We start from the raw sequence: 27,735 nt of genomic DNA on the forward strand, positions 1-27,735 counted from the left end.
AGATCTTAGTAGATGGTTTTAGATCAGTGGGCTAACCCGATCTTGAATCCCGCAAACAATTACAGTTCAGTCACATGATCACATTAATTCTGTTATTAACTCACAATTATCTGATTCTTCATACATTCCATTTCCTTTTTCAGTAATTTACACATTAGAGATTTTATCACACAGAGCGGAGGGAAGTTGTGAGATTGAGTGGTGTCATTTTTCTTTCTTTGTCTCTCTTGTGATTTGCAACAACAACACATTGCAATCTGACATATTGCTGTTCTCTTCAATAGTCCAGGGGAATCTCCACACTCCTCAGGAAACCATAGCAATGCATCATGTTCTCTTGCATTCACATTCCAGCAAGGATCTGTAGCCTGACGGCTGCTAGTGGTTGCTCACCCCCTGGTGTCTTAGCACTAGTAGACTTCACAGGTACACAGAAAACCTGATGGATTATTGAAGGGCTCTGGCTGCTGTTCTCACAGACATTGCCCTCCCAGAAGGCCCATAATAACAGAGAAATGCTCTCTGTGACTCCTTGGAAGGCAGCCCTCCTATAGTTATTTTCTTTTATTTTGGAAATAGGTTCTGATTCCATTCCAGGATGTTTTGCAAACATGTACTGTACACCCCGGAGCACTCCACCACCTCCTTCTTCTCCTCCTTCTCCTCCTTGGTCCTCCTCACTCCTCCTCCTCATCCTCATCCTTCTTTCTCCCACACCCAAATGCAACAGAATTGAGTCACACACCTTGTGAGTCATTGTACACACACATTGAGAGAGACAGAGACAGATTGGCCACCCACTCAGATAGTGTGATGAAAACACAACTGGTTGTATAATAGGTGCTCAGTTCCCCGTAATGTTCATAGACATAACCTGCGTCCCTATGTAGCCCTATGGGCCCTGGTCAAAAGTAGTGTACTACATAGGGAATAGGGTGCCATTTGGGACGCATCCCTAGATCCAATGAACAAATGGCAGTGTGTGACCTCATTCCAACTCAGATACAATATGTAACATACGCCTACTCTACTCTGTACTGTATAGTACACGACAGAACCTCTTTAGTATTTTTAACTGACACACCACCTTAAACCTACACAAAGAGGCTTAAGTACACTAGACTCTCAATATCATCTTCTGTCAGTAATGTTTGACATGTGTATGCATAACCCATTTAGAGTAGACTGTAGTGAATTATATCATTTATGTGCTCCACTGTTACTAAATGTGGCAGCAGAGGTATATTATAACATATCCTAGCTTACCTTGTTAAAAAACATTCTTGTTCACGTCCTTTTAAAAGTAACATTTTGGAAGCAGTAAAAAAAAAACGTGTTTTTAAAAATCTGATTTGTAATGTCAAATCAAATCAAATCAAATTTTATTTGTGACATGCGCCAAATACAACAGGTGTTACAATGAAATTCTTACTTACAAGCCCTTAACTAACAATGCAGTTCAAGAAATAGAGTGTGGCGGGAGGTCAATGTAAATAGTCCGGGTGGCCATTTGAGTAGTTTAATTGTTCAGCAGTCTTATGGCTTGAGAGTAGAAACTGTTAAGGAGCCTTTTGGTCCTAGACTTGGGGCTCTGGTACCACTTGCTGTGCGGTAGCAGAGAGTTGCGATTGTGATTCAGTCAGTGGCTCACTTGTTCCTGTGGCCCCTATGGAACCTACATGCAAATGCACTGGATTATCTTTAGTGGAGAGCTGTCCCTGTGGTTACATGTGGTTGACATTATAGAACAAATCACACATTTCTCTCAGACTGTAGGATTCTCTATGCCTGTTTTAACGGCAGATTAAGCCAGTGTGTGTTTGGTTATCTCTCTCTCCATCGTTCCCTCGTCCTCTCTCCCTCTCTATCATTCGTTATCTTATGAGTTCATTGTAAGAAACCTCGTCTCCAATATCCTAATCAAAATCTACCTTTATTTATTCATCATCAGCCCAGGACATCACCAACTGTTTGTGTTGCTGTGCTGTATAAGGACATTAACTTATTTTCAGCTGTAATGTCATTTTCCCTTCTCATCAGGTGATTTTCTTCAGAGAGAACACAAACTGCGTTTGCAAATAAATTGAGTTCAAAAGCGCAAAGATCCAACTTGTTTTAACTACCTCAGACCCCGAGGTACAGTATATAGCCATGACTGGGACTTCTCAAATCTGCATTTAAATTGAATTTGGTCTGTTATTAGATTTTCTTCCTGAAATGTTTGGTGCATGGCTGAATCAATGGCTGTTTCCCAAACGGCACACATGCCCTTTATAGTGCACTACTTTTGATCATGGCCCAAAGAGCTCAAGTCAAAAGTAGCTCACTTGGAATTAGGGTGCCATTTGGGATGTATACAATGAATGTTCATCCTCCTCCTAGACATCTTAATAACTACACTGTCTGTCCTCTAGTCTGGAATAATAAATAGTTGGATCATTTCATAGCCTTGTAATAATCACAGAGATGCCTAAAGAGGACTGTCTAATATCTTGTTAGCCGGTAGAGAGGCAGGAATGGACAGCTGATATTTTGGGACACAGACATGTATTTTGCTACAGACCCAGACAGGCTGAGTATGTGCCTAACATTAAGTTCTTCATTTATGTGGATGAACTGAACTGTTTTATAGCCTAAACCCTGGTCATATCTTAGCCATTTTAACCAGCATCCGAATGTCACACCCTGACCTTAGAGATCCCTGTTTATTCTCTATATTTTGGTTAGGTCAGGGTGTGACTAGGGCGGGTACTCTAGTTTTTGTATATCTATGTTTTCTCTTTCTTTGTTGGCCTAGTATGGTTCCCAATCAGAGGCAGCTGTCTATCGTTGTCTCTGATTGGGGATCATACTTAGGCAGCCCTTTTTCCCACCTTCTGTTGTGGGATCTTGTCTTTGGTTGTTGCATGTGTTTGCACTCCTAGCTTTACGTTCGTTGAGTTGTTTATTGTTTTTGGTGGAGCATTTAAAATGAAAAGAAAATGTACGCCTCCCACGCTGCACCTTGGTCATCTTTTAACGACGGCCGTTACACCGAATTCACTCATGCAATGGTAATTCTGTTCTGTAGGTGAACTACAGTATGCTAAAATATTAAACTAAAGATTAGTCCATTTTAATTACATCATTCAACTTTTTAATTGGGTATTAAGAAGTAGGTGCTCCGTGGATATATATAAAGTGTGAAATCCGTCGTTTTCCGGGGAAATGGAAAGATGAACCAGGTCTAGAATAGCACTGAATTAACTGTTTATATTCTGTAACTCTAAATGGAATAGAGGAAATCTACATGCTACATACAGTATATTCCATGAAAGAATAATCTAATAATAATGAGAAATAATATGAGAATACACAAATACTCAAAGCAGGAATGCCCTCAGTGTTCCAGTTCAGTGGCCAGGCCTTCTCTCTGGGGTGTCATTACTCTGTTTTATCTCAAAGGGACACCTGGACTGGCCCGATACTCCATCAACCTGTCTGTCTATATCCCATATGGCACCCCATTCCCTACATAGTGCACTGCTTTTAACCAGCGCTCACAGGGCTCTGATCAAAAGTAGTGCACTATATATGGAATAGGTGCCATTAGAGTTGCACACTTACACTACCCAGCCTCATGTTGATAGGTATTATTACCTGTATTTATCTGTGAGATGGCCTGAGTAAAATTAAGTTGCCCAAAGACACTGATTTAAGGTTAGTTTGGCTTTTTCCCTCTAATGGTTAAGGTTAGGATTTGGGGAGGGCAATCTGATCCTTGATCAGTGCCTAGGGGCAACTTCTATTCCTAAACTAACAGTGTTATACACAAGCACTGTAATCCTATCATTTTATTCCCCCTACCTAGAGATATGATATGATTTCACTGGCCCTGGAAAACAACTGAAGGATAACGGCACATTCCCTTTCTCAAAATATGATGAGATTAGATTCCTATTTCTTTTCTCCTATTTCTATGATAATGCTATTCTTAGAAACTTCTCAGCAAAAATGATTTTTTTTTTTCATTTTATACTTATTCCCTATTTCAAATGGATCTTTCTTGTATTTCCTTGATATCAAATCCTACAGGTGGTCTCATTGTTGAAAGCCTAATTGAATGACTACAGTGAGCGTGGTGTACAATGATAAGTAACCATTGATGTTTCTGCCTTGTTGTTCATGTGCCAGACTGAGAGAGAGAGCTAGTAGTGGAGAGAGCGGTGGAGGCAGAAGAGCTGTGTGGTAACACAGAACCTCCAAGGTCCTCAATAGAAGATGTATACATAACACAAGGGGGGTTATTCAAGGCAGGGCAGAATAGTGGCGTTCAATTTAATTTACTGTACCAGCAGGACTCTTAGCCTCCTTCCTCCCTCTCAGGACCCAGATTAGATGATGAAACAGACATGGGAAATACTGGGGTCAGGATTATTTAAATATCTATCTCTTTCTAACTGACTCCATGTCTCTCTCTCTCTCTCTCTCTCTCTCTCTTTCTCTCTCTCTCTCTGAAACTGAAGAATCGACTCTGGCTGTTTGAGAAAGCATCAACAACTTAGAGAGAAGAAATGAGACATTGAGGATCTCTGCAGTTACTAGCTAGGTTTCCATCCAACTGGCGACAGATTTTCATGTGAATATTCTGAAATCCGCATAAAAACGATGTACATTTTCCCACCAGAGATGTGTTTCCATCAAATTGACATTTAAAAAGGCTGTACATTGAGAATGTGCCCACTCTGGTCTTGGCACGTGCTCTCTAGCCAACAGCTGGCAGATCCACTGCGGGTAGGACAGCCTACATGATGACATTATTATGGACAAAAGAGAGAGATTTATTTAATTTATTAAAAGGCAGCCAAGCATCAATCATCATGTCTCCAGAATAAGACTCGATAATTATTGGAAAGGAGCATCAATCACTGCGTGCCTTTTCCCACTTTGTGAAGTTCATCATAAATATTATAACCCCCCAAAATGCTAACCTCCCCTGTTATTGGTAATGGTGAGAGGACATGTTTTGGAGGCATGATTTTGTGCATCTGTAACTTTCTCACTCATACACAATTCATTCATGTTTATCTGTAATCGTGGTAGCGTTCACATTAAAAGTATTCTATTTCTATTCACAATAAAAGTGACTCCATTCATTTCTATTGGGCACAGCATGATCTGAAACACAACCAAAACAAACCGCAAATGTATCCAACAAGTTTGTAGAGTCACAAGCTTGATACAGTCATTGCATGCTAGAAATATGGGACCAAGTACTAAACCTTTTACAATGTAATACAATAAGTGAATTTATCCAAATACTTAAAACACCTTCAAATGGGGGGACTAGATACATAAAGTTCATTCATTTCTCAAGAGTATATATTTTTTTTAAACACACCTAAAAACACTAGATACAATATAAGTACAATCCCGTTTCTTTCAATCAATTAAACAAAGAATACTCATTACAATTGAACATGAACATCAGTGTACAAAAAAAACGAGTTGCTCTGTTAGTCTTTTGGTTGTTGGTTGTTGGCTATTTGTGGCAGTCTCTGATCATTATTTTTCTGTAGAGATAATACAGCTGGTTTTCCCCCAGAAATTCACCTGATGTTTCAGAGTAACACATGTTTAGAATTCTCCTCTTGAGCTCTCTGGTATCTACTAACCATTGATGGTACAGTTTCCCAGGTAACAGGACTTGGCTGTAATCATTCTGTTCTCTGAATATTGATGAGCCATTTTGAAAGGACTTGAGCGCTAAAGCAAAAGTCAATATTTATCTCAACTCGAGTACATCTCTCTCAAATGACATTCTAATGAATAGAACTACAGAACCAGGAACATTGGACAAACATACTGTGTTTACAGTACATATTATTGAGATACATTACTTCAGAACAGGAATCAAGTATTCCACATGTGTTCATCTGAAGTAAGCTCATTATTTGTATCAAAAGGCCCACACAGACACGACATGCTCACAACACATTACTACACACACAGCTTCACTCTCTCACCAACACAGAAATCAAAAAACATGTGGACACCATTGCAGGTACACCATTACAGACACATCAGTTCTTTCATCTATTTCTAGTCTACTAGCCCTGGCCTGGACAGAGGCAGCTGGTGAGTGTTGTAGTGTGTGAATGAGGGGCAGGCAGGCAGTAGACTGGCCTCCAGAATCAAGTTTCCAGTAACCAAGCGGGATAGTAATTACTTCCTGAAGGAGCCTAACCTCTGACCTGTCACCACTCCACGGGCCTTGAAGACCACCCTGTCATGTTGCTGATCACAGACTAGACAGACCCAGCAGTAGTGATGAGTGTTCTAGTGTGAGACTGTGAATGAGGGTCGGGCAAACAGGCCTTGGCAGAGTTTTTTGGCTGAAAGCTGGCCTCCAGCCCCCAGCTTCTAACCTCCAGGCAAACAGTAATGACCTCCTTAAGGGCCTAACCTCTAACCTGTAACCTCTAACCTGTCCCATCCAAGGGCCTGGAAGACTGGGCTGACTGGTGGATTGGTCCTGGTAGAGGCTGTGATGGCTCTTCCGAAGAGTTACTATGCTGTTGTACCCAAAGCTAATACCATGATTGCGTGCAAAATGGTTTTGGCAATAACTCACTGTAAATAAATGAATCTGAGCAGTAGAGTCATGCTTCAGAGCACAATCTAGCCTGTAAATTTATGCTCGAAGACGTTTATTTTAGCTCTATCACATTGTGTTCAGATCTATAAAAGGTTCATGACAACACAGTTGTGTTTGTTCTGATAAGAAATGCATCAAAAATTGTTATTGGAAAAGAGAGTGCCCTGTTCCTGTTCTTATGGTCTGCTGGTCTGCTGGTAAGGCTTTGTAAACGTTAGCTCCAAATAAATCACTATGAACTGGAAGGCCAGTTTCAAATGTCTAGTTGGGTCTCGCATGTGTTTCTCATCTCAAGGTCTTTATTATGGTTTAGCAGAATTACCATGTTTGAGTATGTAGCAAGGTAAAAAAACGCTTTTCGCTTCCAACAATACACATTGTCATTGTAACAAGTCATTTAGATATGCAGCTCAGTTGGTAGAGCATGTCGCTTGCAACGTCAGTATAGTGGAATCGATTCCCAGGACCACCCATACGTAGAATGCATGCATGAATGTAATCGGTTTGGATAAAAGCGTCTGCTAAATGGAATATATTATTGTTATGTTGTACAAGTTCTGACTGATGCAGTAATAATGTGGTGAGCGTCTCGGGTGTCATACATTGAGTCATGAGTAATAAAATAATCCAATGAAAGTCAATCCTGTTTAGGTCATTTCTTCCTGGGAAAAGGGATTTTTATCCTTTATTGTTTCATGACGTCAGACATAGTATTCTACCCAGTCATTTTCATGTGTTGTGGTGTTAGATCCAAGTGAATTAAACTACAGAATGTGTGGACATTAGCAATTTAAGGTGTGTGCCGTAGTGTAGAAGGCCGTACTGAAGACGTTTCATTTTGACAATGTGAAGCCATGGCATGAAGTTGGACAAGACAGTCTGGACAAAAAGTTTCAGATGATTTATAACACGAGCTACAGTATGCACAAGTTACTGATTGTGATGCTGTTGTTTATTGGTTTCTTGGTCTTCGGGTTGATGATATGATAGGATTTTGCCTTTCATAATGTTGGGGACAGTTGCCAATGTTATAATAAATGGACAGCAGACGGGTAATTCCACAATAATGGAATTGCACCGAGGCTCCGATTTTTCACTTAAAATGTATGCCAAACAAAAAGTATTGATTTCAGAGTTTTAATAAAACATACAACACTGTGCACAAGGACTACTTTTAAAAATGTACACAGAACATTTTACAAAAACACATTTACAGGGAGAACTGTGCAGATGCAAAGTTTGGTAACAGAATTTTTGTAAAAATCTTTTTTGTGCCCACGTTGTGTCTACGTTTTCCAAAAGCTCTTAAATATCTGCTCAGTATTAAGATTCACCTGGACCAAATCTGAACAAATCATAGAGGTCTATGTTTCACAAATAGAGTGCAGTACACTACAGTAGAGTTTAGTACAGTAGTGTACAGTACAGTAGAGTTCTGTTCAGTACAGTACAGTAGAGTTTAGTACAGTAGTGTACAGTACAGTAGAGTTCTGTTCAGTACAGTACAGTAGAGTTTAGTACAGTAGTGTACAGTACAGTAGAGTTATGTTCAGTACAGTACAGTAGAGTTTAGTACAGTAGTGTACAGTACAGTAGAGTTCTGTTCAGTACAGTACAGTAGAGTTTAGTACAGTAGTGTACAGTAGAGTTCTGTTCAGTACAGTACAGTAGAGTTTAGTACAGTAGTGTACAGTAGAGTACAGTAGAGTTATGTTCAGTACAGTACAGTACATTACAGTAGAGTACAGTAGAGTTATGTTCAGTACAGTACAGTAGAGTTTAGTACAGTAGTGTACAGTACAGTAGAGTTCTGTTCAGTACAGTACAGTAGAGTTTAGTACAGTAGTGTACAGTACAGTAGAGTTATGTTCAGTACAGTACAGTAGAGTTTAGTACAGTAGTGTACAGTACAGTAGAGTTCTGTTCAGTACAGTACAGTAGAGTTTAGTACAGTAGTGTACAGTACAGTAGAGTTCTGTTCAGTACAGTACAGTAGAGTTTAGTACAGTAGTGTACAGTACAGTAAAGTTATGTTCAGTACAGTACAGTAGATTTTGGTACAGTAGTGTACAGTAGAGTACAGTAGAGTTATGTTCAGTACAGTACAGTACATTACAGTAGAGTTATGTTCAGTACAGTAGTGTACAGTACAGTAGAGTACAGTAGAGTTATGTTCAGTACAGTACGGTAGAGTTTAGTACAGTAGTGTACAGTACAGTACAGTAGAGTTCAGTACAGTAGTGTACAATACAGTAGAGTACAGTAGTGTTATGTTCAGTAAAGTACAGCATTGCTTGCTCTTTTGGGTTTTAGGCTGGGTTTCTGAATAAACACTTTGTGACATCTGCTGATGTAAAAAGGGCTTTATAAATACATTATATTGATTGATTGAGTACAATACAGTACATTATGGTTTGTAACTACTATGATTTCTCATTGGTGCCAATTCAATTGCAGAAATTAACGATTTGGTATCAGAATTTCGAATTATAATAATTCAAAATTGAAATGAGTAAAAACACTATAACTAATGAATAGGTCATAGGTCTACTTTTACTTATTACTTCTATGAACTTTCATTATCATCCCTCCTCATGAGGGACAGAAATATGAAAATATCTTATGGATATGTGGGTTTTTGGTAATGGAATTTCAAGGCATAAGGCAATATTTCTTTAACTTACAGAAGACAGAAAGATTTATCCAGAACTAAATATAATATTATGTTGATAATAGTCTGCAGGGTTCATTACTTCAACGTGATCGTGTTTTGATGTATTTCTAATTTCCTTTTAAGACTTTTTCGGCTATATGTTTTTTAAGACCCCTTTTCCATCTGTTTGACCAGGAATCAACGCCTTTTTCTCATTCCAAATTTTTGGGATGGAAATTGGTTGAAAAATGTATATATATGCCATAATAAATAAAAAAAACATGGACTCTAATCTTTCATTTGACCCTCAATTTGACATGCTCCTATTTACTTCACATGTTGGTGAACATGGGTCCTTTTACATGGAAATGACCAGACACACAAATCAAATTATGAACAACTCAATTCCAAACAATTGAATTCCTATCAGCAATGGAAAAATCTAAACATGTAAGATTAGAGGTTCTAACCATGTGTCTCCCATGACAACACGATCATGAGACAGTATAGTTTGCAGCATTACATTACATCTCTATATATTATATAAAGACAAAACCCTCAGTAGAGCTTCATCTCCATGTTAAACGTTGGTTTCATCCCAGTGATCCCCTGCATAGCTTTATTAAATCACAATGTCTCTTGATGGATGATATATTTCTATGAAATTAGCTGGAAGAGTATCCCTGCTGTGTCAGCGCGCGTTGATATTTTACGTTCTCTTGGCATCGAACACAGTATGATTTAGTATGAAGGGAAATTTGAAGCAATAGCTTGATGTTTCTTTTTTTTTGAGAAATGTTGTTCATGTTGAATCTCTGACAAGAATATGAGCACCTATTTGAAGTTAGTGTGTCAGCACTTACACACACAAGCTGTCACTTATGGATTTCTGAGATAGACTCACTCATCATTTCACATGCCATTAAATCTCTACTGAGACTAACTCTTGTATGCAGACGCACACACACACACACACACACACACACGCACGCACATGCACACACACATGCACGCACATGCACACACACGCATAAAACATGCATAATATGGAGGGAAGTTGAAGAGAAAAGAGCTTTGAATTCTGTGTCGATTATCTACAGTAGTGCATAGCTGGTTAATGTCATTCTTTATTTTGGTCTGGATCCATAGGCTTCTGTGTGCATTAAGCTTTTATATTTTATATACAGAGTATGAAATCCTGAAGTGAACTGGCAATATTTTCCTTTGAAATATACAAAGTAGATGTACACAGATATGACTACGATACCAATGAACTGCCTTGCATCAGGTATGATCTGTTTCTGGGCTCAAGACCCAGTCCCAGCCATAGAAGTATTCTCCTAGCTCCATTCCCTCTGCCCCAACATAATGTACTGCATCCTTCCTCCAGCCAGCCCACCTTCCAGGCTGACTCACACCCCAGCACACACACACTCCACATCTTACCCCAGCCTATGAGCGCATAGAGACGTTTTTCTGCTTAATTTAAGACATGATGAGTTACTTTCCACTATTCTCTGCCACAGCGCTCACAACAGCCACAGTGTACAGTGTATTTTCTCTGCCTGTTAGCTCCTCGTGTGTGTTATGTATGGTCCTAGTGCTATGAATATATTTTTTATATTTTTTATTTAACCTTTATTTAACTAGGCAAGTCAGTTAAGAACAAATTCTTATTTACAATGACGGCCTACCGGGGAACAGTGGGTTAACTTCCTGTCAGCTCACGGATTCTATCCAGCATCCTTTTGGTTACTGGCCGAACGCTCTAACCACGCACTAACCTGCCACCACTAGATCATACTGCCCTCATCTGAAAATGTGTTAATATTTCTCTTTCTCTGTTTTTCTCTTTTCCTTACTCTTTCTTTCTCTTTCCCTCTCCCTCTCTCTTTCCATTGTTCTGTCCCTTTTTCTCACTCCTCTCTCTCTCCATCCTTCTCTCCCCCCCTCCCCTCTCTCTATCTAACTATCTCTCCGTCTCCAAAGGAAGTTCATGCCATAGCAACACACTGCCTGCGCTGGTGCGGAATCAGTCTCTGATGATGCAGTCCGCTTTGGATATGAAACCCTTTATGCCCTTCCACCAAGTGGACACCTCCTCCTCTAGTGTGGGACTCTTCCCTAATTTTAACACGGTAAGAAATTGCTGCTTTCATCTCTTGTTAGTAATGCTTTCCCGAGCCAGAACACCCCATAGGGCAGTAACCTATCTCCTTTTTTTGTAGTGTGAGGCAGATTGATGAACAGGTACAGCCACTGGACTGGGCGCTAGTCCACAGGTACAGCCACTGGACTGGGCGCTAGTCCACAGGTACAGCCACTGGACTGGGCGCTAGTCCACAGGTACAGCCACTGGACTGGGCGCTAGTCCTTTCATCTCATGTATTTGTAGTTTATTGTCACCATTATTGATTCATGAATTCTAAATGGCTTAGGAAATTCTTCCTTTTCCCTTCACAAAGAATCTTAATGGCAAATGCACAGGGAAAGAGAGAGAGAGAGAACACTGCAGTCCCACCATCAAGGCATCGATTCCAACCCTCCAAAACTGAGAGGTGGAAACAAAATCTATTCTTGCTTTTATCTTGCCAAAAACACATCTCATGCTGATAGTTGATGTGGCAGGTGTAAAAATGTCATGACCTGAAAAATCCACTGAGAGAGTTAGTCAAAGAGTTTCTATGAGTGTTTAACTCTGTGTTGGCTGGGCTGTATGCTCCAACCATAGAAGGACTAAAACAGACATTTCCATCCAACGTTTTGTGATGGGTGGACCGTTCTATTTACATTTTATTTCTATGTCTCCTCCAACCTGCAAAGTCAGTCAGAACAGTGTCCTGTTAAAAGGGACTGAGGTAGGCAGCAACAGGAGGACTGCTCATGTCTGTGTGACTGTGATTCCCAGGCCTGCCATGGTCCGATGTGACAACACTCTTTGGAACAGTTAGTGAGAGCCTTGCCTGTAGTCACGGAAACCTGTCAGGAACACTCTGACTCACAGCGCTAGTCTCTAGCTCAGACCTGGGTTCAAGACACTACTCTAAATAATTTCAAATACTCTATCTGTGCTTGACTGAGGTTGTCTGTTTGCATAGATCCAATAGAAACACCTGAAACATCCAAACCCAGTCAACCTGGCACTCCAGTCAAGGCTAGGGAAAATGCTCAATAGTATTTTAAAGATTTGAACGATTTCAAATAGTATTTGAACCCAGGTCTGCTCCAGCTTAGCTCAGCTGAGTCCAGTGTGATTCCATTGGCTGAGGCAAAGACACATCTAAACCAGACATAGTGTCTCTACTGCTGTCGTTGACTATTAAGTGGTAGTGCACTAAGTTGATGAGTTCATGTTGGTGAGAGTGATGTTGATTATATACACTGACTGTAATGATGACACCAAAATTAAATATTGTCCAAAAGTTCATCTGGGGACATTTATTTTTAAAGATATTTTGAAGAATATACTCATTGCAGAATTACAGTTTTTACATTTACATTTTAGTCATTTAGTAGACGCTCTAGAGTGACTTACAGTTAGTGCATTCAACTTAAAATAGCTAGGGGGGCAGGCACATATCACAGTCATAGTAAGTACATTTCCTCAATAAATTAAGTCAGAGAGACCAGAGGTGTTGGTGTGTAGGGTTTGAGCATAGCCTGAAGGTAGGGAAGGGCAGTTCCTCTTACTGCTCCGTAGGTAAGCACCATGGTATTGTAGTGGATGCAAGCTTCGACTGGAAGCCAGTGGAGTGTGTGGAGGTGACGTGGGATAACTTGGCAAGGTTCTTTGCCCTCTGGGAGGGGGACACAGTGGAATTGTCAAGTGTGATGGAGAAGTCGTAGAGCAGGCAGGACTTCCCCAAATGGCAACCTATTCCCTATTTCCTATATAGTGCATTGCTTTTGACCAGGGCCTCATTGTATAGGGAGCAGGATGCATCCATCATCCTTCTGTTTTGTATTTGACCTTTATTTAACCAGGCAAGTCAGTTAAGAACAAATTATTATTTACAATGACAGCCTACAGGGGAAGAGTGGGTTAACTGCCTTGTTCAGAGTCAGAATGGCAGATTTTTACCTTGTCAGGTCGGGGGTTCGATCTCGCAACCTTTCGGTTACTAGTCCAACACTCTAACCACTATGCTACCTGCCGCCCCACACGCTAATGTTTGTCATTAGCTTTACTTCACTGCTTTACTGTAGCAAGATAGCTATTTACAGTACAGTGCTGTGTTGGCGGTAGCCTACTCTGTGTAAAAATAAGTTATTTGACTTGGCAAGCACGAGCTCTAAGGGTAGATGACAGGTTTTCAACATTTCCCACAGTGTAATGAATAATGCACAATACACAGTGACAGAACAGAAACAGAATTTAGAATAAGTTTAGTTTATTCTATTGAGGTTCTACAGTTTGTTTATTTGTGTGCAAACAATGGAAATACACTAGAAAAAAACAGCAGTGACAACAAAACAACAATTTGCTCCAAAGCTTGACTGTGACATTAGAATCCTATCTAGTCTCACTGAGGAGCTTTTCTATATTCTCCCATTCAGAAACATGACTACGACAATCAAGATTCCCTCTTGAAAGTACTACATCACTAGCTTGGTCCCAGATCGGTATGTGCTGTCTTGCCACTCCTACGGTCAATGTCACAACAAACACAATGACATAGGGATTGCCAAGACAGTACATACAGATCTGGGACCAGGCTACTACATCACAGAATCAAAAGGCTTTTCCTGTCCAGGCATTTCACTCTAAGTTTGCATCCCAAATGGCACCCTAGTCCCTATATAGTGCATTGGGCTCTGGTCAAAAGTAGTGCACTATATATGGAATAAGGTGTCATTTAGGAAATAGGCTGATATTAGCAAAATGGGGATTAACAGGTTCCAAACGACCACCCCTCATCACTGTCAAACGCTCCTTAAAACACACCTGGCCCGGGTATCCTGGAAGGATATTGACCTCATCCCGTCAGTCGAGGATGCCTGGTCGTTCTTTAAAAGTAATTTCCTCACAATCTTAAATAAGCATGCCCCTTTCAAAAATGTAGAACTAAGAACAGATATAGCCCTTGGTTCACTCCAGACTTTACTGCCCTTGACCAGCACAAAAACATCCTGTGGCGGACTGCAATAGCATCGAATAGTCCCCGCGATATGCAACTGTTCAGAGAAGTCAGGAACCAATACACGTAGACAGTCAAGAAAGCAAAGGCTAGCTTTTTCAAACAGAAATTTCTATCCTTGATCTCCAAAAAGTTTTGTGACACTGTAAAGTCCATGGAGAACAAGAGCACCTCCTCCCAGCTGCCCACTGCACTGAGGCTAGGTAACACGGTCACCACCGATAAATCCATGATAATCGAACATTTCAATAAGCATTTCTCCAAGGCTGACCATGCTTTCCTCTTGGCTACACCAACCACGGCCAACAGCTACGCCCCCCCCCCGCAGATACTTGCCCGAGCCTCCCCAGCTTCTCCTTCACCCAAATCCAGATACCAGATGTTCTGAAAGAGCTGCACAAACATACAAATCAGCTGGGCTAGACAATCGGGACCCTCTCTTTCTAAAACTATCCGCCGCCATTGTTGCAACCCCTATTACCAGTCTATTCAACCTCTCTTACGTATCGTCCGAGATCCCTAAAGATTGGAAAGCTGCCGCGGTCATCCCCCTCTTCAAAGGGGGTGACACTCTAGACCAAAACTGTTATAGACCAATATACATCATGCCCTGCCTCTCTAAAGTCTTCAAAGCAAGTTAAAAAACAGATCACTGACCCCATTTCGAATCCCACCGTACCTTCTCCGCTGTGCAATCTGGTTTCCGAGCTGGTCATGGCTGCACCTCAGCCATGCTCAGGGTACTAAATGATATCATAACCACCATCAATAAAAGACAGTACTGTGCAGCCGTCTTCATCGACCTGGCCAAGGCTTTCGACTCTGTCAATCACCGTATTCTTATCGGCAGACTCAATAGCCTTGGTTTCTCAAGTGACTGCCTCACCTGGTTCACCAACTACTTCGCAGACAGAGTTCAGTGTGTCAAATCGGAGGGCCTGTTGTCCGGACCTCTGGCAGTCTCTATGGGGGTACCACAAGGATCAATTCTCAGGCCGACTCTTTTCTCTATATATATTAATGATGTTGCTCTTGCTGCGGGTGATTCCCTGATCCACCTCTACGCAGACAACACCATTCTGTATACATCTGGCCATTCTTTGGACTTTGTGTTAACTAACCTCCAAACGAGCTTCAATTTCATACAACACTCCTTCCATGGCCTCCAACTGCTCTTAAACGCTAGTAAAACTAAATGCATGCTTTTCAACCATTCGCTGCCTGCACCCGCCCGCCCGACTAGCATCACTACCCTGGACGGTTCTGACCAAGAATATGTGGACAACTACAAATACCTAGGTGTCTGGCTAGACTGTAAACTCTCCTTCCAGACTCATATTAAACATCTCCAATACAAAATCAGATCTAGAATCGCCTTTCTATTTCGCAAACAAAGCCTCCTTCACTCACGGCGCCAAACTTACCCTAGTAAAACTGACTATCCTACCGATCCTCGACTTCGGCAATGTCATCTACAAAATAGCTTCCAACACTCTACTCAGCAAACTGGATGCAGTCTATCGCAGTGCCATCCATTTGTTACCAAAGCCCCTTATACCACCCACCACTGCGACCTGTATGCTCTAGTCGGCTGGCCCTCGCTACATATTCGTCGCCAGACCCACTGGCTCCAGGTCATCTACAAGTCTATGCTAGGTAAAGTTCCGCCTTATCTCAGCTCACTGGTCACGATAACAACACCCACCCATAGCACGCGCTCCAGCAGGTATATCTCACTGGTCATCCCCAAAGCCAACACCTACTTTGGCTGCCTTTCCTTCATGTTCTCTGCTGCTAGTGACTGGAATGAATTGCAAAAATCGCTGAAGCTGGAGACTTATATTTCCCTCACTATCTTTAAACATCAGCTATCTGAGCAGCTAACCGGTCGCTGCAGCTGTACATAGTCCATCTGTAAATCGCCCACCTACCTCATCCCCATATTGTTTTTATTTACTTTTCTGCTCTTTTGCACACCAGTATCTCTACTTGCACATCATCATCTGCTCATTTATCACTCTGCTAAATTGTAATTACCTCGCTACTATGGTCTATTTATTGCTTACCTCCTCACGCCATTTGCACACACTGTATATAGACTTTCTTTTTTTTCTATTGTGTTATTGACTAAAAGCTTGTTTATTCCATGTCTAACTCTGTGTTGTTGTTTGTGTCGCACTGCTTTGCTTTATCTTGGCCAGGTCGCAGTTGTAAATGAGAACTTGTTCTCAACTGGCTTACCTGGTTAAATAAAGGTGAAAAAAAGAATACTAGCTCTGTAACATGAATGCTTAAATGCAGGAACTGTATCAAGTGCTGCATGCAGTAGCCTGATCCTAGATCTGTTTGTGCTATCTTGTCAACTCCTTCAAGGAGTTAAAAAGCGATATCCCAAGTATAAATACACTAAAGTACACACACTAAATTGCAAAAAAAAAAATGAGCAAAATGTGTATTTTTTTAATCTTTCTGTGCATTCTCAACCTCACCCAGACCGAGCTTCCACAACTGGAAGACATTATGTCATTGGCCATAACCCAACCCCTGTAGGTGGATATAGAGTTGCCTACCGTTATCAGTAATCCAGTAGCAAAGTCACAGTACAGCCAAACCGGATGCAAGACACCCAAGCCAACTTTTTCTTTATCTTTCCAACAAGTCCAGAATGCCGGCGAAGATGGTTGGAATTTGCTGGGAGAGTCGCACCTTTTCAAAAGTAGTCACCTCATTTTACCAAAGAGAGCTTCTCAACTGCAGGAATGGTGGAGACCAACATGCAGAAAACGTCTATGGATGAAAGAAACCATCACAGATGTTGAGGATGGACAAGAACGGTTGACTAGCTCACCCTTGCTGTTGTAATGACTAATAATTTGCCTTTGTATAAATGTTTTGCCCTGGTCATCTAAAAACGTTTGGATACTTAGCTTGTTTTCGCTTTGTCATTATGGGATATTGTGTGTAGATTGTGTGTAGATTGATGAGGGGAAAAAATGATTTAATACATTTTAGAATAACGCTGTAACGTAACAAAATGTGGAAAAAGAGAAGCGGTCTAAATACTTTCCGAATGCACTGCATATCTTTAAAAAACTACGCGGTAGAAAGGACTATCAACACATTCTGACCAGCTCATGTTATAGACAGAAGCATGCTACATGGCAGACCAATCCAAACTCATCTCCCGGCATGTCCATTTTTTTAAATAAAAAATAAAAGGTTTACGTTCAAATACTTCTCCTGTGAAGTAGAGACGTTTGAATTCTCTCTCCAGATCTTCCAAGGGAATAGAATCTGCATCAGGGATGTAGTCAGACACAAAGCTGCTTTCTCTGCAGAGACGTGTGTGTAGCTAATTTTTCAAACGGTGATGTATGTGTGCTATTGACAGAACTAGTATAAGCCAGCACATGTACACGCCCACTTTTGCAACGTACGCCCGGCCAAATGTGAAAGTGAAAGTAAATCACATGATACTGTAAACGAGGTGAAATGAGACTGGAGGCCGTATTGAAACATGACAATGACCATTAAGGGTTAACAAGACAGCAAAAACAGATCTTGGATCAGGTGTAGAGTACTACGCAACATGTAAAATATTGGTCCCATGTTTCATGAGGTGAAATAAAAGATCCCAGAAATCTTCCATACGCATAAAAAACTTATTTCTCTAAAATGTTGTGCACAAATTTGTTTACTTCCCTGATAGTGAGCATTTCTCCTTCACCAAGATAATCCATCCACCTGACAGGTGTGGCATATCAAGGAGCTGACTAAACATTATGATCATTACACAGGTGCCCCTTGTCTTGGGAACAATAAACGATCACTCTCAAATGTGCAGTTTTGTCACACAATGCCACAGATGTCGGAAGTTTTGAGGGAACGTACATTTGGCATGCTGACTGCAGGAATGTCCAACAGAGTTGTTGCAAGATAATTAAATGCTAATTTCTCTACTATAAGACACCTCCAACGTTTTAAAGAATTTGGCAGTACATCCAACCGGCCTCACAACCGCAGACCACGTGTAACCACGCCAGCCCAGGACCTCCAAATTTGGCTTCTTCACCTGCGGGATCGTCTGAGACCAGCCACCCAGACAGCTAATGAAGCTATTGGTTTGCACACCTGAAGAACTAGGAGCAATCGTCTCAGGGAAGCTCATCTGTCTGCTCGTTGTCCTCACCAGGGTCTTGATCGGAATGCAGGTCGGATTCATAACCAACGTCACCTTTGATCAAATCAAATATATTTATATAGACCTTCTTACATCAGCTGATATATCAAAGTGCTGTACAGAAACCCAGCCTAAAACCCCAAGCAGCAAACAATGCAGGTGTAGAAGCACGGTGGCTCGGAAAAACTCCCTAGAAAGGCCAAAACCTAGGAAGAAACTTAGAGAGGAATCAGGCTATGAGGGTTGGCCAGTCCTCTTCTGGCAGTGCCGGGTGGAGATAACCACTGGCACGCTGGAGAAGAGTGCTCTTTACGGATGAATATCGGTTTCAACTGTACTGGGCAGTATGGCGTCGTGTGGGTGAGAAGTTTTCTGATGTCAACGTTGTGAACAGAGTGCCCCATGGTGGCATTGGGGTTATGGTATTTCTATATCTATTTATTACGGATCCCCATTAGCTGCTGCCAAAGCAGCAATTTATACATTTTAAAAACTACACAATACATTCATAACAGATTTCACATTATATTGCATGTGTGTCCTCAGGCCTCTATTCTACTACCACATATCTATAATACAAAATCCATGTGTACATGTGTGTATAGTGCGTATGTTATTGTGTGTTTGTATGCATGTGTCTATGTTTGTGTTTCTTCACAGTTCCTGCTGTTCCATAAGGTGTATTTTTATCTGTTTTTTAAATCTATTTTTACTGCTGGCATGAGGTACTTAATGTGGAATAGTCTGTTCTGGACTTGGGGACTGTGTGGAGACCTCTGGAGGCATGTCTTGTGGGGTATGCGTGGGTGTCTGTGCTGTGTGCCAATAGTTCAAACAGACAGCTCAGTGCATTCAACATGTCAATACCTCTCACAAATACAGGTAGTGATGAAGTCAATCTCTCCTCCACTTTGAGCCAGGAGAGATTTGCAAGCATATTATTAATGTTAGCTCTCTGTGTACATCCAAGGTCCAGCCGTGCTAACCTGTTCTGAGCCAATTGCAATTTTTTTAAGTCCCTCTTTGTGGCACCTGACCACACGACTGAACAGTCCAGGTGCGACAAAACTTGGGCCTGTAGGACTTGCCTTGTTGATAGTGCTGTTAAGAATGCAGAGCAACACTTTATTATAGACAGACTTCTCCCCATCCTAGGTACTGTTGTATCAATATGTTTTACAATCCAGGGTTACCCAAAGTAGTTTAGTCTCCTCAACTTGCTGAATTTACACATTATTCATTACAAGAGAGAGCCTTAGTTGAGGTTTGGGGTTTAGTGAATGATTTGTCTCAAGTACAATGCTTTTAGTTTTTGAAATATTTAGGACTAACTTATTCCTTGTCACCAATTCTGAAACTAACTGCAGCTCTTTGTTAAGTTTTGCTGTCATTTCAGTCGCTGTGGTAGCTGACGTGTATAGTGTTGAGTCATCTGCATATATAGACACACTGGCTTTACTCAAATGACATTAGTAAAGATTGAAAAAAAGTAAGGGGCCTAGACAGCTGCCCTGGGGAATTCCTGATTCTACCTGGAATGTGTTGGAAGAAGAACACCCTCTGTGTTCTGTTAGACTTTATCCACAATATAGCAGGGGTGTAAAGCCATAACACATACGTTTTTGCAGCAACAGACTATGATCGATATGTCAAAAGCTGCACTTAAGTCTAACAAAACAGCCCCCACAATCTTTTTATCACCAATTTCTCTCAGCCATTCATCAGTAATTTTGTATAAGTGCTGTGCTTGTTGAATGTTCTTCCCTATAAGCGTGCTGAAAGTCTGTTGTCAGTTTGTTTACTGTAAAATAGCATTGTATCTAGTCAAACACAATTTTTTCCAAAAGTTTACTCATGATTGGTAACAGGCTGATTGGTCGGCTATTTGAGTCAGTTAAGGGGGACTTACTATCATAGGGGAATAACTTTTGCATCCCTCCAGGCCTGAGGGCACACGCTTTCTAGTAGGCTTAAATTAAAGATTTGGAAAATAGGAGTGGTAATACCGTCCGCTATTATCCTCAGTAATTTTCCATCCACATTGCCAGACCCCAGTGGCTTGTCATTGTTGATAGAGAATTTAAAAATATTCTGCAGCATTAGTAAAGATATGATCAATACATGTTCATGATTTCATTCATGTACTGTTTGTAACTACCCTTGTAGTTTTGATTCATATCCTGAACCAGGTTGCAGGTACTAGTTACAGTTTGAAGCTTTCTCTTGAGTGGGCAGCCTGATGAAAACCAGTCAATATTTAAATCACCCAGAAAGTATACCTCTCTTTTGATATCACATACATTATCAAGCATTTCACACATGTTATCCAGATACTGACTGTTAGCACTTGGTGGTCTATAGCAGCGTCCCACCAGTATGGACAGGCATAATCTACGGACAACAAACACAATTAATTTTATTGTTGCCAATTTGAATGCACAAAGATACCAGGATGAGTTCCTGAGGCCCATTGTCATACCATTCATTCGCTGCCATCACCTCAACTTTCAGCATGATAATACACATTCCTGGAAGCTGAAAATGTCCCAGTTCTGCCATGGCCTTCATACTCACCAGACATGTCATCCATTGAGCCTGTTTGGGATGCTCTGGATCGACGCGTACGACAGCGTGTTTCGGTTTTTGCCAATATCCAACAACTTCGCACAACCATTGAAGAGGGGGGACAACATTCCACAGGCCACAATCAACAGCCTGATCCACTCGGAGGAGCTGCTGCATGAGGCAAATGCTGGTCACGCCAGATACTGGCTGGTTTTCTGATCCACACCCCTACTTTTTTTTAAAGGTATCTGTGACCAACAGATGCATATCTGTATTCTCAGTCATGTGAAATCAATAGATTAGTACCTAATTCAATTGACTGATTTCTTTAAATGAACTGTAACTCAGTAACATATTTGAAATTGTTGCAGGTTGCAGTTAGAATTTTGTTTAGTGTAGATGTATTTTTCATGCTGTGAATCTTTTGTTGAGGAGGATGGAGTATGGTGTCGGAACATACAGTATGAGGTCTGATATCTGCATTGTTGCAGCATCACTGTTTTGTTCTGTAGTCACTGTACTACTGTGTACTCTGAATCAATAAACCTGTGAAGACAACACAATACTCTGCAGGTGTCAGAAACTCACGGTACATTCAGGAATACAAAACCAACAGATGGTGAATTGATCTGTCTTTGTTTTTCTCTGCAGCTGCTCTCAATATAAACACCCTTGAAACACAAAATGTAGGCTACTGTAAGAATGACTGCAACACAATATTTATGTTTATTAAGTAATGTTAGTGAAAGTCAAATGCAATGTCAGTGTTTTTATTAGCTAAGCTTTCAGTCTGTAATAACCATGTAATTAGAATTCTATGGTGATAACCTTTGTCTGAGCAACATATATTCTTACCTTGTACAGTGGCTTGCAAAAGTATTCACCCCCTTGGCATTTTGACTATTTTGCTGCCTTACAACCTGGTTTTAAAATGGATTTTTGGGGGGTTTGTATCATTTAATTTACACAACATGCCTACCACTTTGAAGATGCAAAATATTTGTTTATTGTGAAACAAACATGAAATAAGTCAAATAACAGAAAACTTGAGCGTGCATAAATGCTCAGTTTTAGTCTCATCTGACCAGAGTACTTTCTTCAATATGTTTGGGGAGTCTCCCACATGCCTTTTGGCGAACACCAAACATGTTTGCTTATTTTTCTCTGGCCACTCTTCGGTAAAGCTCAGCTCTGTGGAGAGTATGGCTTAAAGTGGTCCTATGGACAAATACACCAATCTCCGCTGTGGAGCGTTGCAGCTCCTTCAGGGTTATCTTTGGTCTCTTTGTTGCCTCTCTGATTAATTCCCTCCTTTCCTGGTCTGTGAGTTTTGGTGGACGGCCCTCTCTTGGCAGGTTTGCTGTGGTGCCATATTCTTTCCATTTTTTAATAATGGATTTAACGGTGCTTTTTTACAACCCAACTCTGATCTGTACTTCTCCACAACTTTGTCCCTGACCTGTTCGGAGAGCTCCTTGGTATTCATAGTGCCGCTTACTTGGTGGTGCCCCTTGCTTAGTGGTGTTGCAGACTCTGGGGGCTTTCAGAACAGGTGTATATATGCTGAGATCATGTGAGAGAGCATGTGACACTTAGATTGCACACAGGTGGACTTTATTTAACCAATTATTTGACTTCTGAAGGTTATTGGTTGCACCAAATCTTATTTAGGGGATTCATAGCAACGGGGGTGAAAACATATGCACGCACCACTTTTCCGTTTGAACATTTTTAGAATTTTTTGAAACAAGTTACTTTTTGAATTGAATCTATTTGGACTATTTTGTGTATGTCCATTACATGAAATCAAAATAAAATTCCATTTAAATTACAGGTTGTAATGCTACAAAAATAGGAAAAACGCCAAGGGGGTGAATACTTTTGCAAGGCACTGTAAATGTTGATTGTTCATGTGCACCAGTGGGGGCTGGTGGGTTGAGATATAGGAGGACAGGCACATTGTAATGGCTGGAATGGAATAAATGGAACGGCATCAAACACATCAAAGATATAGAAAGTTTCCAGGAATTCCATTCCAGCCATTACAATGAGCATGTCCTCTAGCTCCTACCACCAGCCTCCTCTGATGTGCACTTGGTGAGAGAGGTGCCAGACCGCAATGATTGAATTAGAGTGTGCATTTTGTTTCCCATTCATCATATTGTCAAATGCATCCTGTAACAGGACAAGTGGGTGCTCGTGGGTTCTGACACTAAGTCTGACAACATGTTATTACTGTCATCACTGGTCCTGGTAGATAATTGGTAGTATTACATATATATATATATATATATATATATATATATAGAGAGAGAGAGAGAGAGAGAGAGAGAGAGAGAGAGAGAGAGAGAGAGAGAGAGAGAGAGAGAGAGAGAGAGAGAGAGAGAGAGAGAGAGAGAGAGAGAGAGAGAGAGAGAGAGAGAGAGAGAGAGAGAGAGAGAGAGAGAGAGAGAGAGAGAGAGAGAGAGAGAGAGAGAGAGAGAGAGAGAGAGAGAGAGAGAGAGAGAGAGAGAGAGAGAGAGAGAGAGAGAGAGAGAGATATGGGGGCAGAAAGAGAAAGATGGGGGCAGAAAGAGAAAGATGGGGCAGAAAGAGAAAGATGGGGGCAGAAAGAGAAAGATGGGGGCAGAAAGAGAAAGATGGAGAGAGAGAGAGAGAGAGACTTGCCTCAATTCCTCCTGTACATCATCCTCTGTCAGTCAGGCATGCAAAACTCTGACACTGAGTGGCGTAGTGACATGCTAAAGGGATTATTAACGATTACATACTTTATCTACTCTACACTAGAGTACTCTATATTCTACTTGTTTTATTTCATTACGTTTTGACATAGATTTGATCTCCATAAGACTAACCTGTATAAATAAAGGTTAATATAAATATTTGCCTCAGCAGTAACATGTTGAGGTTGTGCAGTTTATTTGTTTACCACAATGATTTGCATTGAGGAGGTGAACAGGAGATGACAGGAACGTGTAATTGAAATGAATTGGACAGTGACAGCCTGGCCATCCCTGCTTTAGCCCTGCAGCTTTCTCTGTCTGCTTATCACTGGAATTTAATTAACAGCCACTGAATGACAGTTAAAGTAATTTTTTTCAAGTTGTTTTGTTGGGTTGGTGGGGTGTAGTACGGTGCATTGTGTTTAGATATGTTGTTTTGTGTAGGGTTGAAAATGCACAGTTGGAAGGAATACAATAAGCACCATACACAACAAGGATCACATACACAATTAACATACACAATTACAGTATGGAACCATACACAATAACAATATAGCACCATACACAATATTGTCAATAACACATCACATGTACAATGTTATTACCGCCTACTTTAGATGTTTTATTCCCTTTGTCTTTGTGTCTCCTTATAACACTACCATGACCATGAAGTGGTTAGAGTAATGACTATAGGTACACTGCATAAGTGCCCTCTTTAAGGTCTTCTGATCTGGAGGCTTAAATGATTCTCAGGTGCTGCTGCTGCTGCTTACAGTAATTGTAACAAGTTGTATACTGTATGTGTGTGAATGGTGTGGGTGGGCAGCATCAAGCCTTGGCACTTATCCTGATATTAAAAGCCTTCTTATGAGTCAAAGGAAGGAGAGGTGGTGGCCTCTAACTGGCTGTTATCCACCTGGCCTGGCTGTAAAGTCTGCGTCCCAAATGGCACCCTATTCCTTTTCCTTAGGGTGCTTTTTAGTCGTTCAGTTTGTCATTCTTTTGTTTTTTATCTTATGTTGGTTGTGTAGTAAATATTTCCTTTTTTATTTTCATTGTTTGCACATTGTGCTGTGTAAATAAAGCTTGATTTGATTTGATTCCCTTGCTCTAAGGGCCCTGTTCAAAAGTAGAGCACTGTGTAGCACTGTCAATAGAGTGCCATTTTGGAGTGGAAGCAGCCTTGTAAAGTCTTAATGGATTGGATGGCTTGGTGGTTGCTGGCTCTGGTCGTGTGGGTAAACAACATTATGACACCACTACTGTGTGTGTGTGTGTGTGTGTGTGTGTGTGTGTGTGTGTGTGTGTGTGTGTGTGCGCGATAGAGAGATAGAGAATGAGAGAGAGGGGGGTTGGATAGATGGAGAGAACAGAGCGGGGGCATATAGCTCAGACCTTTTGTACATCCTCACGAAAGCACATGCAACACAACACGCTCTCTCTCTCTTTGCGCTCTCTTTCTCCCCCTCCTTTTCTCTCTCTCTCTCCAGACTAGACAGTTCCTGTGAGCTCTTCAAATAAAAGCTAACATGAATGGTAGGATAACTAATTGTATACATAGAATGGTAGCATAACTAACTAATGGCATAGATAGAATGGTACGATAACTAATTGTATACATAGAATGGTAGCGTAACTAACTAATGGCATAGATAGAATGGTACGATAACTAATTGTATACATAGAATGGTAGGACAACTAACTAATGGCATAGATAGAATGGTAGGATAACTAATTGTATATATAGAATGGTAGCATAACTAACTAATGGCATAGATAGAATGGCAGGATAACTAACTAATTGTCACGATCGTTGGTTGAATTAATGGACCAAGGCGCAGCGTGCATAGAGTTCCACATATTTATTGGATGAAACTCACAGAAAACAATAAAGCTCAAAATGAAACGTGAAACTAAAGTAGTGCTCGCAGGCAACTAGACATAGACAAGATTCCACAAAAACCGAGTGGGAAAAGGCTGCCTAAATATTATCCCCAATCAGAGACAACGATAGACAGCTGCCTCAGATTGGGAACCATACCAGGCCAACATAGAAATGAAAGAACTAGACTACCCACCCATGGTCACACCCTGACCTAACCAAAATAGAGAATAAAAAAGGATCTCTAAGGTCAGGGCCTGACAGTACCCCCCAGGGACAGGACCGTCACTGGAGGTTCCGGACTGTGGACTGTCTCAGGAGGTTCCGAACTGTGGACCGCCTCAGGAGGTTCCGGATTGTGGACCGCCTCAGGAGGTTCCGGACTGTGGACCGTCGTTGGAGGTTCCAGACTGTGAAACGTCGCCGGAAGCTCTGGACTGGGAACTGTCGCCGGAAGCTCTGGACTGGGAACTGTCGCCGGAAGCTCTGGACTGTGAACTGTCGCCGGAAGCTTGGTGCGTGGGGCCGGCACTGGTGGTATCGGGCTTGGTGACACGCACCTCAGCACGAGCGCGAGGAGCAGGCACAGGACGTACTGGACTGGGGAGGCGCACTGGAGGCCTGATGTGTGGGGCTGGTACAGGTGGCATCGGGCTGGTGCCACACACCTCAGGGCGAGTGCGGGGAGGAGGCACAGGACGTACTGGACTGTGGAGGCGCGCTGGATACACAGTGCGTAGAGCCGGCGCAGGATATACTGGACCGTGGAGATGCACTGGAGGTCTGGAGCGTAGAGCTGGCACAATGCGTCCTGGCTGGATGCTCACTTTCGCACGGCAAGTGTGAGGAGTTGGCACAGAACGCACCGGGCTGTGGATGCGCACTGGAGACACATTGCGTATCTCCGCAAAACATGGTCCCACGCTCCTCACGGCGACTGTCTTGCTCCAGACACCAAACCATCCACTCTACCTCATCACTCCCCTCAACTATCTCACAATACTCCTCACTCAGTCTATCCCAATACTCCTTTTCGCCCTCAAACTCGCCCCTCGGCTTTGCAGACCAACCCGTGTTCCTCCCCCAAAAAATTTTTGGGGCTGCCTCTTGGGCTTCCTTCGTGGTCGCCAACTTCGGAGTCGCCGTTGGTCCTCCTTCGCTGCCTCCGCCTGCTTCCATGGCAGGGTATTGTCCCCTGCCATAACCTCCTCCCATGTCCATGATGTCCTCCACTTACTTTTCTCCCGGGCCCAGGATCCCTGCTCATCCTGGCCACGCTGCTTGGTCCTCTTGTGGTGGGATCTTCTGTTACGTTCGTTTAAAAATGAAATAGACCAAGGTGCAGCATGGTAGGCGATCATCTTTAAACGAACGTAACAATAACTAATGGCATACATAGAATGGTAGAATAACGAATGGCACACATAGAATAGTAGAATAACTAATGGCACACATAGAATGGTAGGATAACTAACTAATGGCATATATAGAATGCTAGAATAACTAATGGCATAGATAGAATGGTAGAATAACTAATGGCACACATAGAATGGTAGAATAACTAATGGCACACATAGAATGGTAGGATAACTAACTAATGGCACACAGAATTGTAGGATAACTAACTAATGCATTTCACTACACTCGCATTAACATCTGCTAACCATGTGTATGTGACAAATAAAATTTGATTTGATTTGATTTTAATGGCATACATAGAATGGTAGGTTAATGTTATGGCAAGGTGTTCCCCTGGGGGAACTCCCCTCCCCCATTCAGCTGAAAAGGTGGAGCGGGGAATTCAAAAATATTATTTCGAAATATTTAACTTTCACACATTAACAAGTCCAATACAGCAACTGAAAGATAAACATCTTGTTCATCTACCCATCATGTCTGATTTTTAAATGTTTTACAGCGAAAACACAAGATATATTTATGTTAGACCACCACCAAA

General features: G+C 41.5%; 1 protein-coding gene across 3 annotated transcripts in view; it reads left to right on the forward strand.

Moving 5' to 3' along the window:
• znf385b (zinc finger protein 385B) overlaps positions 1 to 27,735 on the forward strand; it is a 157,061-nt gene that overhangs the window by 89,902 nt on the left and 39,424 nt on the right. For all 3 annotated transcript variants that reach the window (XM_021579542.2, XM_021579544.2, XM_021579543.2), the window contains one exon: positions 11,280 to 11,428. In XM_021579542.2, the coding sequence (XP_021435217.2) occupies positions 11,280 to 11,428 (149 nt within the window). The remainder of the gene's footprint in view (positions 1 to 11,279; positions 11,429 to 27,735) is intronic.

The sequence above is a fragment of the Oncorhynchus mykiss genome, chromosome 22, assembly GCF_013265735.2.
Source record: "Oncorhynchus mykiss isolate Arlee chromosome 22, USDA_OmykA_1.1, whole genome shotgun sequence".
In the NCBI taxonomy this organism is placed as follows: Eukaryota; Metazoa; Chordata; class Actinopteri; order Salmoniformes; family Salmonidae; genus Oncorhynchus; species Oncorhynchus mykiss.